Source organism: Phalacrocorax carbo, chromosome 2, assembly GCF_963921805.1.
Source record: "Phalacrocorax carbo chromosome 2, bPhaCar2.1, whole genome shotgun sequence".
NCBI classification, from domain to species: domain Eukaryota; kingdom Metazoa; phylum Chordata; class Aves; order Suliformes; family Phalacrocoracidae; genus Phalacrocorax; species Phalacrocorax carbo.
Window position 1 is genome coordinate 43,915,650 of NC_087514.1, and position 15,236 is coordinate 43,930,885.

Genomic DNA, 15,236 nt, shown 5'->3' on the forward strand with positions numbered 1-15,236 from the left:
GGAGCCCCTCAGCCCTTCCTGGCCTGTCTCCTGTTCTCTCTGTGGAAGCGTGGGTGAGCTGTAGTCCACCATCAGTCTTCTTGGTACGGGGTTGCATCCCCATGTAAAATCATATTCATATGTATATAGAATCATAAAATCATTAAGGTTGGAAAAGACCTCTAAGATCAAGTCCAACTGCCAACCCAACACCACCATGTCTCCTAAACCGTGCCCTGAAGTGCCAGGTCTACATGTCTTTTAAATACCTCCAGGGATGGTGACTCCCCCACCTCTCTGGGCAGCCTGGTCCAATGCCTGACCACTCTTTCAGTGAAGACATTTTTCCTAATAGCCAATCTAAATACGTGTGTGTGCATAAATGTGCACTCTAAATACGTATATACGACCAAGTGCGCCGAGACACGCACACCCACGACGTACGCCGGGGAGCGCCCACGCTAACGGCCGTTGGGTGGGGCCGTGCGCGAGCCCCGCCCACCGCGCGGTGCGCGGCGTGAGCTGTCCCTCGGAGGCCGCCGTGGCGGTCAGGTGAGCGGCGTCACATGACGGCGGCGACAGCAGCAGCAGCGGCGGCGGCGGGGTCGGTGGGCGGGCGCCCTTCTCCTCTCTTCCCCTCTCGCGGCTTCACCTGCCGGTGTGCCCGTGGGGTGAGTGGGAGCTGGGGAACGGACGGACGGGCGTGCCGTGCCGTGCCGGGGGCGAGCGCGAGCCGCCGCACGGCCCCCCCTCAGGGGGGCTCTGGCGGCCCGGGGCGGTGGGAAGGGCGCAGCGGCTCTCCCGGGGGTTTGGACGCCCCCGGAGGCGGCAGTCCCTATGAGCCTGTGCGGGGAGCGGCAGGGCGGGGGCCCTCCCTGCCCCCGCCCCGGGCGCCTCCCGGCTTGTCCGGCCTAACCGTACAGCCTGTGGGCTCCTGAGACGGCCGTCACCGGCCCTGCCCTTCTCTGCGGCCTGGGGAGCGTTTAGATGGCTCGGTCCGGGTCACGTCGGAGCTAGGAAACGTTCAGCGACCGCTGAAGGACGTAGTAAACTGAGGGGGGATCTTACCATTACTTACAAATATCTGAAGGGCGGATGTCAAGAGGATGGGGCCAGACTCTTTTCAGTGGTGCCCAATGACAGGACAAGGGGCAATGGGCACAAGTTGGAACACAGGAAGTTCCACCTCAATATGAGAGAAAACTTCTTTCCTGTGAGGGTGACAGAGCAGTGGCACAGGCTGCCCAGGGAGGGTGTGGAGTCTCCTTCCCTGGAGACATTCAAACCCCACCTGGACACGTTCCTGTGCCCCCTGCTCTAAATGTCCCTGCTCAAGCAGGGCGGGGCTGGATGAGATGATCTCCAGAGGTTCCTTCCAACCCCTACCATTCTGTGATTCTGCCTGTAAACAGTGCTGTCCTCGTGGGTGTCTGCTCACAGAAGTAGTTTCAAAGGGAGGACAGTTCTGCTGCTCCATTTGTTCAGGGTAGTTCCTTTTTTTGCTTTTGTTAAAATCATATGTTCATTCAGTCATACAAACGAGGTATATTTGTTAGGGATTGGACAGAATGTGCCAGTTTGCTCTTGCTTGCTTCTAGAAAGGGAGCCAAAATAGTCCGGAGACAGGCTGCGTGGAGAGGCTTGGGGCAGTTTAGGTTGTAAGGAATTCCTGCTCTGTCTGGGTCTGAAGCTCCTGCAAACCCATGTGTTGTTTTGGCATCAAAGTCAGGTGGAGATTAAACCATAAAGGAAGGAGAAAGGAGAAGTGGTGAAGGTCACTGTCTATGGTAATGTGGTATGTCCCGATATAGAGCTTTTGTTCATATTTATTTTTTGGTTTGATTTCTGGATGGTGATGATTTTAATTTTGTTATTAGTCCATGTAATGTGGTTTTTAATTTCTATAACTTGTGTTTCTTTTCTGAAGTTGTAGTTCATGTGTTTCTAATGTCAAAACACTCTTAGACAAATACCTGGACAAAATCACCCCTAATGTATGGGAGCTGAGGGAAGTGTGCACTGGATTTTAAACCTTATCTTCAGTCCTGATTTGGAATGAAGACGGCTCTTGTCATCTGAAGGGCTGTTTGGGCATTGCAGAGAAGTAGTCTTTATTCAAATAGCTTAATTTGATTTCTTCAAAATTTACAAGACTGGAAGTTGTTTAAATGGTATATATCTTTGATTTTAGGAAACTTGTGATTGGTTACACTTTAGTGTGTGGGTATGGTTTATTTTTGTTTGTTTCAGGGAAGTCACATTTTAGATGCTATATAAAATTTTGATTTCTCAGAAAGTACTGAGTGAGTTTTAGGGAATGGGACACCTGAAAACAAGCTTTCCTTTTTTTCCTTTAAAATATTGGACAGATGCTCTGCTCTTTAATAAGAGGTCTCAAATCTGACTTGCATTTCTAGGTGCATTTTAATTATCAGCTAAGATGGATATCCGAGGTGCTGTAGATGCTGCTGTCCCAACAAACATCATTGCTGCCAAAGCTGCTGAAGTTCGGGCAAACAAAGTAAACTGGCAGTCATATCTCCAGTAAGTAAAAAGTTTCCACAATTTTTTTTCTTTTCATTCTTAGGTGTTAGACTTCTCATGATTTGGGGTTACACTGGAACATGAGGTTATAGTGAGGAACGTTCTGTCTTGGTCCCATGAAAATAGTTGGAAAAAGTCTACATTAAATGGAAATGGTTGGGGAAAATTTTCTTCTGATTTATTACAAGAAAGGGAACTCTCCTTCTGTGAACTAAATGCTGTAATGCCACACATTTGCGCAAATGTTATTTGTTAAAACTCCATTTTTTTTCTCCTTATCATTCAACCACCGCTCTCAATTTTATCCTTACTGGATGAGTACTGATGTAAGTCAGCTTTACAGTAAGAGTTGTCTTATCTGTAGGTATGTTACCTCTATTGCTGAAGTGCCTTATGCGTGAATACAAATTGTACTAGAAAACTGGTCTGGTAGTCTAGGAAAATAAGCTGTACCTTAACTAAAGAAGAATAAAGGAAGTGCTGGAGAGCAACTGAAACAAGTGAATCAGGGAGCAGGCTGAAACAAATACTTCAGTGTTAGGAGAGCTATGCTGCCATTTCAGATAAGCTCAGAGTTTACTTTGGAAGGTATATAATGGCACTAGGTGTAGCAAGAGAAATATTGTCCAGAGAGCATATAGGGACAAGCTGAGGAAAATAGTTTTGTGCATGAGGTAGGGAACAGGGAGGAGAAATGGACTTTTATTAGTTCTCTGTACTGTGAAGTGAAATGCATCCCAGCATTCCTCGTGACCGGTATCTATGAATAACGTTGGCAGAGTGTAAATTAGTATTATCTCTTGAGGGTCCATGTATAATAGCAAACTACTTCAGTGTTCATTGCTTTGTAACTGAAGTAGCAGAAATCTTGATGATTCTAGAGGTACAAGCCATGCTGATGATGCTTTGTGATTATCAACATTACACCACTTTGCAAAAGATAGGTTTTTTTTTCAGATAGCTGTGATACATAAACATATGCTATACCTATTAAAATAAGGTTGCAAAACTGTGCACTTGCAAGCTGAGAAATGCTAACATGGTAGAATCTCATTAATGACTACCTGCTTTGCCCCGTGCTATATAGCTCAGTTTTGCCTATTCCATTCATTCAGTTGTGTTATATTTTCTCTTTATGATTGTATATTTGCGTGGTAAACTGGATTAAGGAACTCATCTGTTGAGTAAACTTCCTTTTTCTAAGCTGTTTTTTGAGATGTATCAGTTCCTTGTTCAGTTCGCAGTGTGACATTACAGTGGCTTTGCAGGTGAAAGAGTGAGGTTGCTGTGGTAACTTGACAGTGGCAGCTAGCAAGTATTTGTCAAACAATCTAAATGGCTTTTGCTGTTACTCTGTGCCCTGTTATCTGCCTGATAGGAAGCGTGTTGGGGAAGCCTGGGCAGCTGTTCCTGTGCTGTCCCTGTGGCAAGTGAACAGCTAGTTTGCAGTTATTCGAGATGAAAATGGGAGTACAATTGTTCACTGTCAATTCAAGTGGATGTGGGATAGTCTTTTTTACCGCATCTCTAGCGATTCAGACTAGGAGGCTGGTGAGATTCATCTGTTGCTTTTGTTAGTATAGGGGACGGTTCTGTTTGGCAAGCAGTTTTATTTTGAATACATATATAGTATTAATTACTTGACTGTGCTTTATGTGGTCTACCATTTATAATCTGCCATCATTCTCGGGGTTCTCTGGTACTGAGTAAGGATGGGGGACTCTTGTTTGTTTATCCATCAGCAAATTTCTATGTAACTTCTTTTGACCAGGAGGCAGGGTTGATGGTTCTTTTTCAGATTCTACATGTAGAATTTGACTTTGTTATGTTCTGGAATCCATGAAAGAAGAATGAGTGAGTTATTTTCTTTCTTTGATGTTAGCTAGGTTTTGGAGGCAACTGTAGTGCATCTAGCTAGTGTTTGTGATGCTATTGTGAGACTGTTCAACGCCTGGTGCCCTCTTTCTGTCAATGACAGTGTGTCCTGTTTGATTATTGCTCTGAAATAAGTGTAATCTTTGTGTCTTGTATTTACTGATAACATCCTGGCTGTCTGGCTAAGGTGGTTTCAAGAATGAACTGAAGTGGTGCCAGAGGGACTGTGGAGCGTCATGAAGATAACCGTAGTTCCTTGGCTGAGGAGTTTGCTTATCATTAGTTGGAAAATATCAGCAGAAACTTTGTTGCTTCTAAAGAGGAAACAAAATTATACCTGGTTTTGGACGTGTCCTTTTTATAATGGGCAGGTTTGTATGTGATGGTGTCTTTGAGGATTTGTTGAAGAATCAGTTAGTGCAGCTATATTGACTCATTTGTGGAATGAAACACATTATTAATGAGTGAAAACTGCTTGCTTCTGATGCACCTGTTAGAGGCAGGTCACAGCAGTTTGTTCTGGTCTATAGAGTAGAAGGAAGATGGGCTGCTGCTGATTTTGAAGGACACTTCTCTTGCTTCCTTTTGAGCTCCTGTTATGGCAGTCTGTGCATTTAGTGTGGTGAGCTTGCATATAAGTACATGGAGGTGTACTTCAAGTCTTCAGATGTTTTTACATTAGAGGAGAGATTTTTAAGCTTGTTTTCCCTGTTAACACATCAACTCAGGCATAATGTAATTTGTGCTCCTTAAACTGGAGGTAGTATTTGTGTAGTTGGAATCTAAGAGCTTCACAAGAAATTCTGATGAAGTATTTTTTCTTCAAATCTGGCTGTGACAGTTGTATGTGTATAAAGATGCTTCAAAGATTGCATCAGTCACAACAGCATTGGAGTCTGGGTTGGACAGGAAGGCATTCTGAAGTTCTTTTCTGCTCTGTCTGTTCTTCAGTGCAAAAGTATGCTGGCTTACTAATAGCTGTCAGAATCTACAAGAGAAGTCAGGCTACTAGAGTCAGTTCAAGCTAAAGATTAACTGGCATATTGTTTTTTCCATCTCTGAAGGTTATAACTGTAAACTAAATGTCAAACTATAACACACAACTGCTGACTCTTGATGTTTTCTGTGTATACTGTGGCACAAAAGTGAAATGTTTAGGTATGACAGCTGTACATATTACTGGTTTGCCACTGTGTTCACTGCTCACTTCAAAAGTAGGCTGTGGAAAAATTTTTTTTTTTTAAATGCTAAAATTTATACTTTTAATGTTGAATTCCAGCTAGAGTCTGTGCCGGAGCAAGAAGAAAGTAGCAAAACTTGGAACAGTAGAAGGTGATATGTAGGTCTACCTACCTCCTGGAATTAAATGTATTTGAGGCCATTAGTTCTGTACAGGCTTTCCTGCCTTTGGATCTTGAGACTTGTAGCAGTTTAGAAGTTTTTATGCCCTCTGCTAGTTGAAAATATGGTAGTTTGCTGTTGTGTACTGTGTGGCTGCTTTCAGCATTTGCCTCAGGGTGTCAGATTGCTTTTGGAGGGTGTGTTAGCTTGCATGAAGCAAGTTTGGTTTTGTATTCTAAGGGTAGTAAACTAGTTCTGTGGAAAAGTGAACTTGTTGCAGAGTTTAACCTGCATCTTACTGCACTGTAGGTTTTCTAAGTACACAGCATTTAACAATACTGCATGTTTAATCAGGTGAGATACCCGATGGCTAATTTGTACTTGGCTCCCAATATGTCTTCAAGTACTTGACATGTATGTTTGTGAATTCTGATGTTAAAATATCTATTTTAGTTTCCTGGGGGTGGGGGAACCTTCTAAAGCGGGTTAATTATTTTGGACTTTAAAAGAAAATCTTGTCTGAGAAGAAAGATAGAAGATTCCTAACTTGTATTGTATGTGTGTGGTTGGTTTTTTTTTCCTTTCAATTTTATTTTTTTAAAATTTCATCCAGTCTTGTAAAGTACATTCAACCTGTTTTTCTGTTTGAATTTTGTAATGTTAAAACTGTTGAGCAGTTGGTTCAAATGAATGTCCTTTAGGTACATGCAAAGTAGTGTAAATAACTGGATAAAAGTAATTATGCCTTGACATGATGGCTTCATCTGAGCTTCATATTTGCTGCAGATGTAGTAAAAAGTTGTTTGCTTTTTTACCCCCCCAAAAGTAAAAAACAAACAACCCTCCCTTTAACCTCCAGAATGACTTTTGTTAAATCATTCAAGCAAAAACAGGAACAAGAGGTGCTGGAGGAAATGCGTAATGAAAAGAACGAATCACAAGTTTCTGAATCATCTTGAGAGACCCAGATGTTTTTAAAATGGTGGTCTTAGAAATTAATGATTTCTAATTCTTATACAGGTTCAGTTTACTCTCCTGTAACTAGCGCTGTCAAAGGTAGGCCTTAATATCTCAAGTACAGAGCTTTGAAACGTGGTTACAGGACTCCTCGTCTAAACCTGGTATACCCAGACAGCTGAAGCTCAGCCAGAGTCACTTTCATCTGTTGACGGAAGACTATGTAGACACATCCTGGAAAATAAGAAATTAAATGGCTGTTAGGAAGGGGGATGGAGGGAAGCTTTGGTTACTTGCATTGTTTGCTTAAAGGTGCTGGGAAATCCCTGTCTTTTTGAAGAGGGGATGAGGAAAGTGTGGTAATAGCGTCATGGTAACTGGTACCAGCTGTCTGAGGCCTCTCTGCATTTTTCATATTTTTGTTTGCACTGGTTGCTAAGGTTTACTAAATAATCAGTTATTTCACTTTTAAAATTAGATGAATAGAAATGAACACGTTTGTAATTACTAAAATTATTCATCAGATATGTGTTCCATGATAAAATATTAACAACTTGTTTACAAGGCTGTCAAATCCCTTGAACTGTTTTGTATGGGTTGGAAAGTGTCTTTCTGAAGGGCACTTAGAAGGCAATGAAGAGTGAACCCGAATTCTTTTCCTCTCAAGGCAACATCAATACCCATATCTTTTGTTTTTTACTTTTTTCCCTCTGGTCTAATCTAGGATGAAAGCAGAAGCTTGAAAGCTTTGTTCCTTGACAGTTGTCAGACTTCGTGTCATAGCCTGGCTATAAAGAAGCATCTCTCTTCCTGGGCTGATGCTTTTTCAAGCATTAAAGCTAAGAATTAAGGGCTCATGTTATGTTGTCTTTGAAGTGCTTCCTAAATGGCAGTACTCTTATAAACAAACAGCTCATCTGGTTACTTTATATCAATATCATCCAGGAGTCCCTGTCTTGTCCAGCATTGATTGACACATGAGACGCTTCTAGTTACGGGTTGTTAAGTCCACTATTTGTGGTGAATGAATTGTCTTCATCTTTTAACAACTATTCAAATCCATCCTTAATAGGCAATAAAGAACACAAGTCAATCCAAAAGGCATGTGGTAGCAGCATGGTCACCACTAGCTAATTACTTTTTTGTCTATAATTAGTTATGTTTTAGTAGAAACTAGTTGAGGACTAGCACTGGCTTTATGAATCTTCCATCTAGTAAGTCTTAGTTTCCTTTCCTCAGTGTATATAAGGATATTTCTTACAAAGCAGCTAGAATACAGGAATGGTGTGCATGGTACTGAACTACTTATGTTCTTTACTTGAAAAGTAAATAGGTAAAAGATGGCTCTGTGATGAAGCCATCCTCAAGACATAAACATCTAAGTAAGAGGAAAGACAAGAACACATTGTAGATCTTATTTCTGTGTTTCAAGAATCCAGGTGAGCCAATTTATAAAAAAAAATCCAAAAGAAAACCCAAACATTTTCTGTGAGTTTGCAAGGATTTTAATGGAACCTGTAGTCATGGAACATCTGGAAACTGACCTGGAACATGGAAAAGATGGATTAAAAGAAGCCGTGCTACATAGCTTTGCAAAGTGGAAGAGGCATTTGACTTAGTGGAAATATAATGTGTCTTGGAAATATTGAAACAGAGCAATATGTAATACTTCCATCCCCTGTGACTTTTGTATTGATGCTGATGTGCACGATTTTATTATTTTCTGAAGCACTCCTGGTATTAACTAGTAAAGGTAGTCACCTGTTAGTGTCTTGGATATTTTCAGGAATGCTTTATTAAAATTTAGTATTTTTACCTGAAGAGTACCTGTACTATGGACTGTACTATTTTGACAAGTTTGTTATTTGCTGTGATGGTAAGTTTTGCATTATATAGCAAAGCCCCAACAATATTCTACCAGCTCTTCAGCTGAGTCAACAGCTTTCTGAAATAGCACTGATGATGGCAGTAACTCCTTGAATATTAAGTTAAAGAGAAGATCAAGTAGACTCTGTTACCTTACAGGTGTCTACAGAAGTTTATTCTATCAAGCCCCCTTGCTATGTGTTTTGATGAGCTTGCATGCATATCAGTTTTTTAAACTACTAGGAAAAGCTGAAATGTTTTAATTAGTGAAAGCTAGAAATGCACTGCGAACTAAGTTCTCTGTACTCCTTAAAATTCTCTTCAGTGCTTGGCAACCTTAAAATAACAATTAATTTTAATTTTCAGGACTTGTTTCAGGTTGGATTAGACTATTATTCATGTTATGTATTATAATTTTTACATAATGTGCTAGCTGTGCATATTTCAGTTCCTACAACTATTTGCAGCGTTGTGTTCAGCCTCTGGAAGTTTAAGAATTATTTAGAGAATGCTGTTGAGCAGAGGTGATGCATAGGGAGGGCTTTAGAGAAGTTATTCTGTCATTACTTTGAAATTCTTTGTACATGAACCTTTTGCAGAAAGGAGCTCTTTACATTTACATTTACTTTTACGTTTACATTTACTGTGGGGTATAGGATTGGTAAAGCGATACTGTTGAGATATCAAGTTGGAGAAAATAAGGTTTGTTTGGTGGGTTGACCTTGACTGGCTGCCAGGTGCCCACCAGACTGCCCTATTACTCCTCCTCCATCAAAAGGACAGGGGAAGAAATGCAACAAAAGGTTTTGGGTCAAAATAAGGACAGGGACATCACTCACCCATTACCATCACAGACAAAACAGACTCTGCTTGGGGAAATTAAATTAATTTATTGCCAATTAAACAGAGTAGGATAATGAGAAATAAGAATAAATCAAAATAAAACACTTTTCTCCCACCTCTCCCTTCTTCCCAGGCTCAGCTTCACTCCTGACTTCTCTGCCTCCTCGCGCTTAGTGGTGCAGGGGGAAGGGGAATGGGGGTTGCGGTCAGTTCATAACGCTTTGTTTCTGCTACTCCTTCTTTCTCATACTCTTCCTCTGCTCCAGCACAGGGTCCCACCCACAGGTTACAGGTCTGCACAAACTGTACCAGCATGGATCCTTTCCCATGGGGTACAGTCCTTCAGGAACAGAGTGCTCCAGTATAGGTCACCCCATGGGGTCACAGGTCCTGCAAGAAAACATGCTCCAGCATGGGCTTTTCTCCACAAGGTCACAGTTCCTGCCAGGAGCCTGCTCTAGTGTGGGCTTTCCATGGGCTGCAGCCTTCTTTAGGGCATACCTACCTGCTCCAGTGTGGGGTCCTCCACAGGCTGCAGGTGGATACCTGCTGCACTGTGGCCCTCCATGGGCTGCGCAGGGACAGCCTGCCTCACCATGTTTTTCACCATGGGCTGCAGGGGAATCTCTGCTCTGGTGCCTGGAGCACCTCTTCCCCCTCCTTCTTCACTGACCTGTGTGTCTGCAGAGTGGTTGTTCTAACATAATCTCACTCCTCTTTCCTGGCTGCTGTTGTGCAGCAGTTTTTACCACTTCTTAAATATGTTATTGTAGAGGTGCTACCACTGTTGTTGAGTGGCTCAGCTTTGGCCAGTGGCAGGTCCATCCTGGAGCTGGCTGGAGCTGGCTCTGTCAGACATGGGGTCCACTTCTGCTGTTTTCTCATAGAAGCTGCCCCTGCAGCTCCTCTGCTACCCAAATCTTGCCATGTAAACTGTTCATGTCACTTATGGTTTCATATTTTGCTTTTCAGAGGGCAGATGATTTCAGGTGAAGACTGTGAATTTATTCAAAGATTTGAACAGAAAAGAAATCCAGAAGAAAAACAGGAGTTGTTGCAAACAGAAGGCAATCAAGTAACTTTCCTTTCTTTTAATAATCTTAACTTTTGGGGAGGTGGGTAGAAGGAAATTTCTTTCCAAACTCTTATTTTATTGTTGGCTGTATACAGTTAAGATGTTAAGGAAGAAGTATAGAACCTGCTATTATGATTGTGGGTTTTTTTTTCCTAAGTATAGGCTGGGCATTTTTTTAAAAACCTATTAAATAATTATTAAATGTCATCTGACTTTGACTGTGTCATGGGACAAGCTAGCTCAAGTCTTTCCTTGTCCCGGTTTACTTCATCATGCACACTTGTACTTGAGTCACTTTCTTTTTGAGGTTTTTTCCATATAGTTTATTGATGAGAGCTACTGCCAGTGAGATTTTTGCTTAGCTAGCTGAACAACTTCCAGCAACAGAGCCCACTGACTGCTAAGGTGGATTCAGTTATTTAAACATGGGTGTCATTTTAGACACTGTAAGATGTAAGATATCTGCATTGGCCAGAGTTGATATAAGATTGATAGGTGACCTATGCTATTTGACTTATGGAGTCTAGGCAAGATCCCCAAAGACACTTTAATGATGTTTCAAGCAGTAGAATCTCAGCCTTGAAGCTTGACATTCTAGCAGACAATGTCAGACATCAAGGGGATTGGGTGAGGTGGGGGGAAGAGTAGGAGATTCATTCAAGACAGAACCCCCCCCCACCCCCCACCCCCCCAACTTGTATTGTGCGGGTGCTATGTAATGGACCATAATTTGCATAGTGACAAGAGCATATATGGTGAAGATCATATGCCACTATGTAATTACAGTACAGCAGTTCAGGGTTCTGTTTTTCTTTCAGTTTTAGTTGAATGTGGTGAAGGGGAAGGAGGAAGTGTAAAAAGTAGTGTTGCAACTGTTCCAGCCTATTATAACTGTTCCTGAAACTGTAGAGTTGAGTTGTTCAGGAGGCAGTAAACAGCTCAAATATGAACAAAGATTTGTCTGCAAGGTATAGGAAGTGAAGAGGTAAGAGTGACCTGTCTTACCCCCACTCCATTCAGGTTGCTTAAACTTTCTTATACTACATGTAAGTTTGTTGCTATTTTGTCAATATACTTCGTTCTTCTCCTTGCTGCCATAGAAAATGATACTGATGGAGATTTTTCCAATCAGTCTTTCAACAAAGCACCTTGCTGACTTTCACTAGTGACTACTTGTTATTTCCTTTGAAATTTCATTTGAAAGCCATAAAACAATTTGTAAAAGGTAACAACCAATGTGGCAGAAAATTTTCTTTGTAAGAAAATGTCAAATGTATTAATCTCTTATTGCAGTTGAATAAGATGTTGGGATGCTCAATGCTTATGTAAGACTTAGTGAATTAATAAGGTCCTATTTTATATTATGAAAAGGAATGAAGATAATTGCTAATATTAATTTTAATGTCTTTTTTTCTAGTGTGCTAAAACATTTATAAACTTGATGACTCATATCTCCAAGGAACAGACGGTTCAGTACATTCTGACTATGGTTGATGATATGCTGCAAGTAGGTCACTAACCTGTCTTATTTTTAAGTTTTTAAATGTATGCTTGAATGTTTCCCCAGCCTAATTCAGGTCTCTTCAGGTGTTTGTCATACTGTATTAAAGACACTCTTAAATTTTCAGATATTGTCTTGAGAAGTTAAATGTTAGGACTAAAATGGTATGGGTAACTTACTCTTGTATATATATGTTCATATTCTGGAAATAGAACATACCTGTATGCGTATCTGTTGGCTCCCAACCACATTTGGTGCAAAACTTGGATGATAAGGGATGATTTGTGACCATGGCCCTTTCCTGTTGTGTAGCTAGGGTATGACTTCTAACTTGAAGTTGTTGAAGCTTTTCCTATGAAGGTGGTAATTTGGCCACCCTCAGCAAGAAGGTGTAGTTTCTGCAGCTTCAGGTTTCCAACATAAGTTAGACTGTTTAGGACAGCATGTTCTGAAATTTTCCATGCCTTTATTATAAATCAGGAACTTCTGATTTAATGAAATATGTAGCTCTCTGTAGCTGTAGGATACAGTGACTTGTAAGAGTAGGCTATTAAATTTGATGTCAGGACTGCTGTGCTGATCTGGACAAGTCAAGAGGAAACTTTACTCCACCAGATAATCCTACTTTTGCATTTCTTCGCTCTCTAGTAGACTAAGAGAAAGTGGTTGGAGTGATGATGTAACAAGATGGGTTGTGTCATGCAAGGTTTTCTTCTGGTATTCACATAGACTATCTAGCTGTTTGACAGTTTCTCTTCTGCTATTTTATTTTATATTTAATACAAGGTTACAGTGAAATGTGTCTAGTGATAATGGTTTAGGGCATTGCTCTAGCAGGTGAACCATGTGAGTTCTAATTCCACCTCTGAGTATTCAGTATTGCCAACAGGCAAGCTGAAAAGCGTGAACCTCTCCACTATACATATAACATGGGGGTTATGGGGTTCTTTCATGTGTCTGTATGTGCATTAGATCCATGAGCGAGTGCCATGACTGCTAGAAAAATAGCTGGTGGTGGCGGTGGCAGTTTATTCATGCCCATCTGCAGCTTTGTCACTCTGACTCTTTTCCTCTTTTCTTTATATTTAATTTTTCTCAAGTGTGACACAAATATCAAGAAGCAGAGAAGACAAAAGGGAACCTCGTTGTCATTCCTTAATTAGGACACTGAGTTGGGAGTACCTTGTTTTGGTTTATGCATTTGATCACAAACTTTGTCTTAGTGTGTGAGAACTGTTTATCGTGACTACATCTGTGAGGAATGGATCTCGTTTTCTGTGTGAGATGTGTCGGTCACCACAGAAGTAATCTTTTCGTTTGCCCTTTGGAACTTCTTGTGAGTGTTAGTAGGTCTTGTTTTGCTTATGTACTTTGACATTAGCACATAGCCTATAGCTGCAATATGTGATAGCTGATATAATCCCCCATGCTGTGGAATTAATACCCCACAGGTAAAGGCTTTCACTGGCTCACTCTCAAACAACTGCATTAGTTCTAGGTGGTCACAGAAAGTAGTCTTGAGTAATCTGGTTCTGTCATATGTGTCTAGGTGAATGTGTTTTCTTGACTTTATAGTCATTCACTGACGTTTCTGCATTCAGGGCCTTACCGTGCCACAGAAGCAGTGTATGTGGAATTATTAATGTTAAACATGATGACTTTAAATTGTCCAAGCTTTATAGTGATACAGGAGAATAGAGATGTTGGTGCGCAGTATATATGTGCTTTTGTTTGAAATTGAATGCTTTTTTTCACTTTAGAAATTCTGCTTCAGTGTCGGAAAGGCTGCACTGGCTTTCACAATGCTCTGTGTGACTTCATGATTCAGGGGTATCTTGCTGCTGGCAAAGAGGTTTTGTGTGCAGCCCTCTTCATGGCATTATCCTAGGGCTTCCTAGCCCTCCATACCTCCACTAGGCAAGCTGAAACAGGACTTCTGTTTTCTTTTGGTCATGTTCAGATGGTAGAACATACTGTCAGTGATGCCTTATGGACCCTTGGTTGCACATTTTCAAGGTGTAAAATTCTTGTCAGAAAGCAGCATATTGGCCACTGACTCTGGGACTGTGAGTTTAGTGCAGGGTCTCTGCATACTGCATGGACAGAAGAATCCACAGGGGTGGATAGGAAGTTCTGTGTCTTTGCCTGAGTAATCTTAATTCAATAAATGCAAAGATTTTATGTGAGAAATTGTTCAAGGATGTGGCCTGCCATAGTGCCACTGACTCTTTCAGAAAAATTTTGAGAAAGGAAGGTCACTGCAGTTTCATGAGATGAACAAATAATACTTGAAATCTACCTTTTACAGCTGGAACTTCGAGAAACTATTGTAGGTAACAGTATCTAGCCTTTGTCTGTGTTGATAATGACTATCTGTGATTCTTCTATTATTTTTCTATGCTTTTCTTGTGAGGTTGTAAAAATACCGACTCAGTTTTGAGCACACCAAAAGCCTGCCTGGGTACCTGGGATTGTTCCAGCAATTCTGCTTAAGGGTTTGATCATCATTCTAAGAAAGATTTCTTTTGGAGGCTGTCAGAAGTGAAATTAATGTGATGATTGCCTTATAGAAATATTGCCATTCTGCTTATTTTTGAAGGTAGAGAGTGTTAGCATACTGGAATCCCTGAGGAAACACTTCTTATTCTATTCATATGATAAATACTTGGAATAATTTATCTGGATTAGTGACCCCGTCACACTGCACAGTCTGCTTGTGAAATCTTTAAGAACCTACACTGTAGTTGGTACAGGTAGCAGTACAACCCAAGTGAGCTTCATTATGCTTCTTCAGAAATGATAGATGTTAAATTATTCGACTGTTGATGTGAGAGCTTCAGGATTTCCATTGTATTGGCATAGTCAGTAGCTGCCTAGGAAGGTGCAACACTACATATTGCAGGGCTGTAGGCAGTTCTGCACTCCTTCCTTCCTGTCTTTATCCTCTGCCATAACAGCAAACCAGACTAGTCTTCTGATTGACAGCATGTTGAAGTTATTTCAGCTTTTCTGCTTCCAGACCTGTCTGTCTCCTCCTTAGTTATGTTATAAACTGAAGTCATTGATCTAGTTATTTTTGATCTTTTTAGCTAGACTGTGTAGCACAAGTGTAGATGCTAACAGTGATTTGATCAAACTGCCATTTTTCATCAAACTATCCCTCACAGAGCAGGCTCTCCACCAAGGCACTGGGTTCCTGAGATCTTACCTTTTTTATTATTATTATTTCATAGTTCGAACAATAAATTTTGATAG

The 15,236-nt window shown here is 41.0% G+C and overlaps 1 protein-coding gene across 1 annotated transcript in view; it reads left to right on the forward strand.

Moving 5' to 3' along the window:
* Positions 1-501: 501 nt before the first annotated feature.
* The window catches only part of ATP6V1H (ATPase H+ transporting V1 subunit H), a 50,380-nt gene continuing 35,645 nt past the window's right edge, over positions 502-15,236 (forward strand). Inside the window, exons 1-4 of the mRNA XM_064442724.1 lie at positions 502-650; positions 2,397-2,523; positions 10,378-10,480; positions 11,898-11,987. Coding sequence (XP_064298794.1) covers positions 2,420-2,523; positions 10,378-10,480; positions 11,898-11,987 — 297 coding nt within the window. The 5' untranslated portion in view covers positions 502-650; positions 2,397-2,419. The remainder of the gene's footprint in view (positions 651-2,396; positions 2,524-10,377; positions 10,481-11,897; positions 11,988-15,236) is intronic.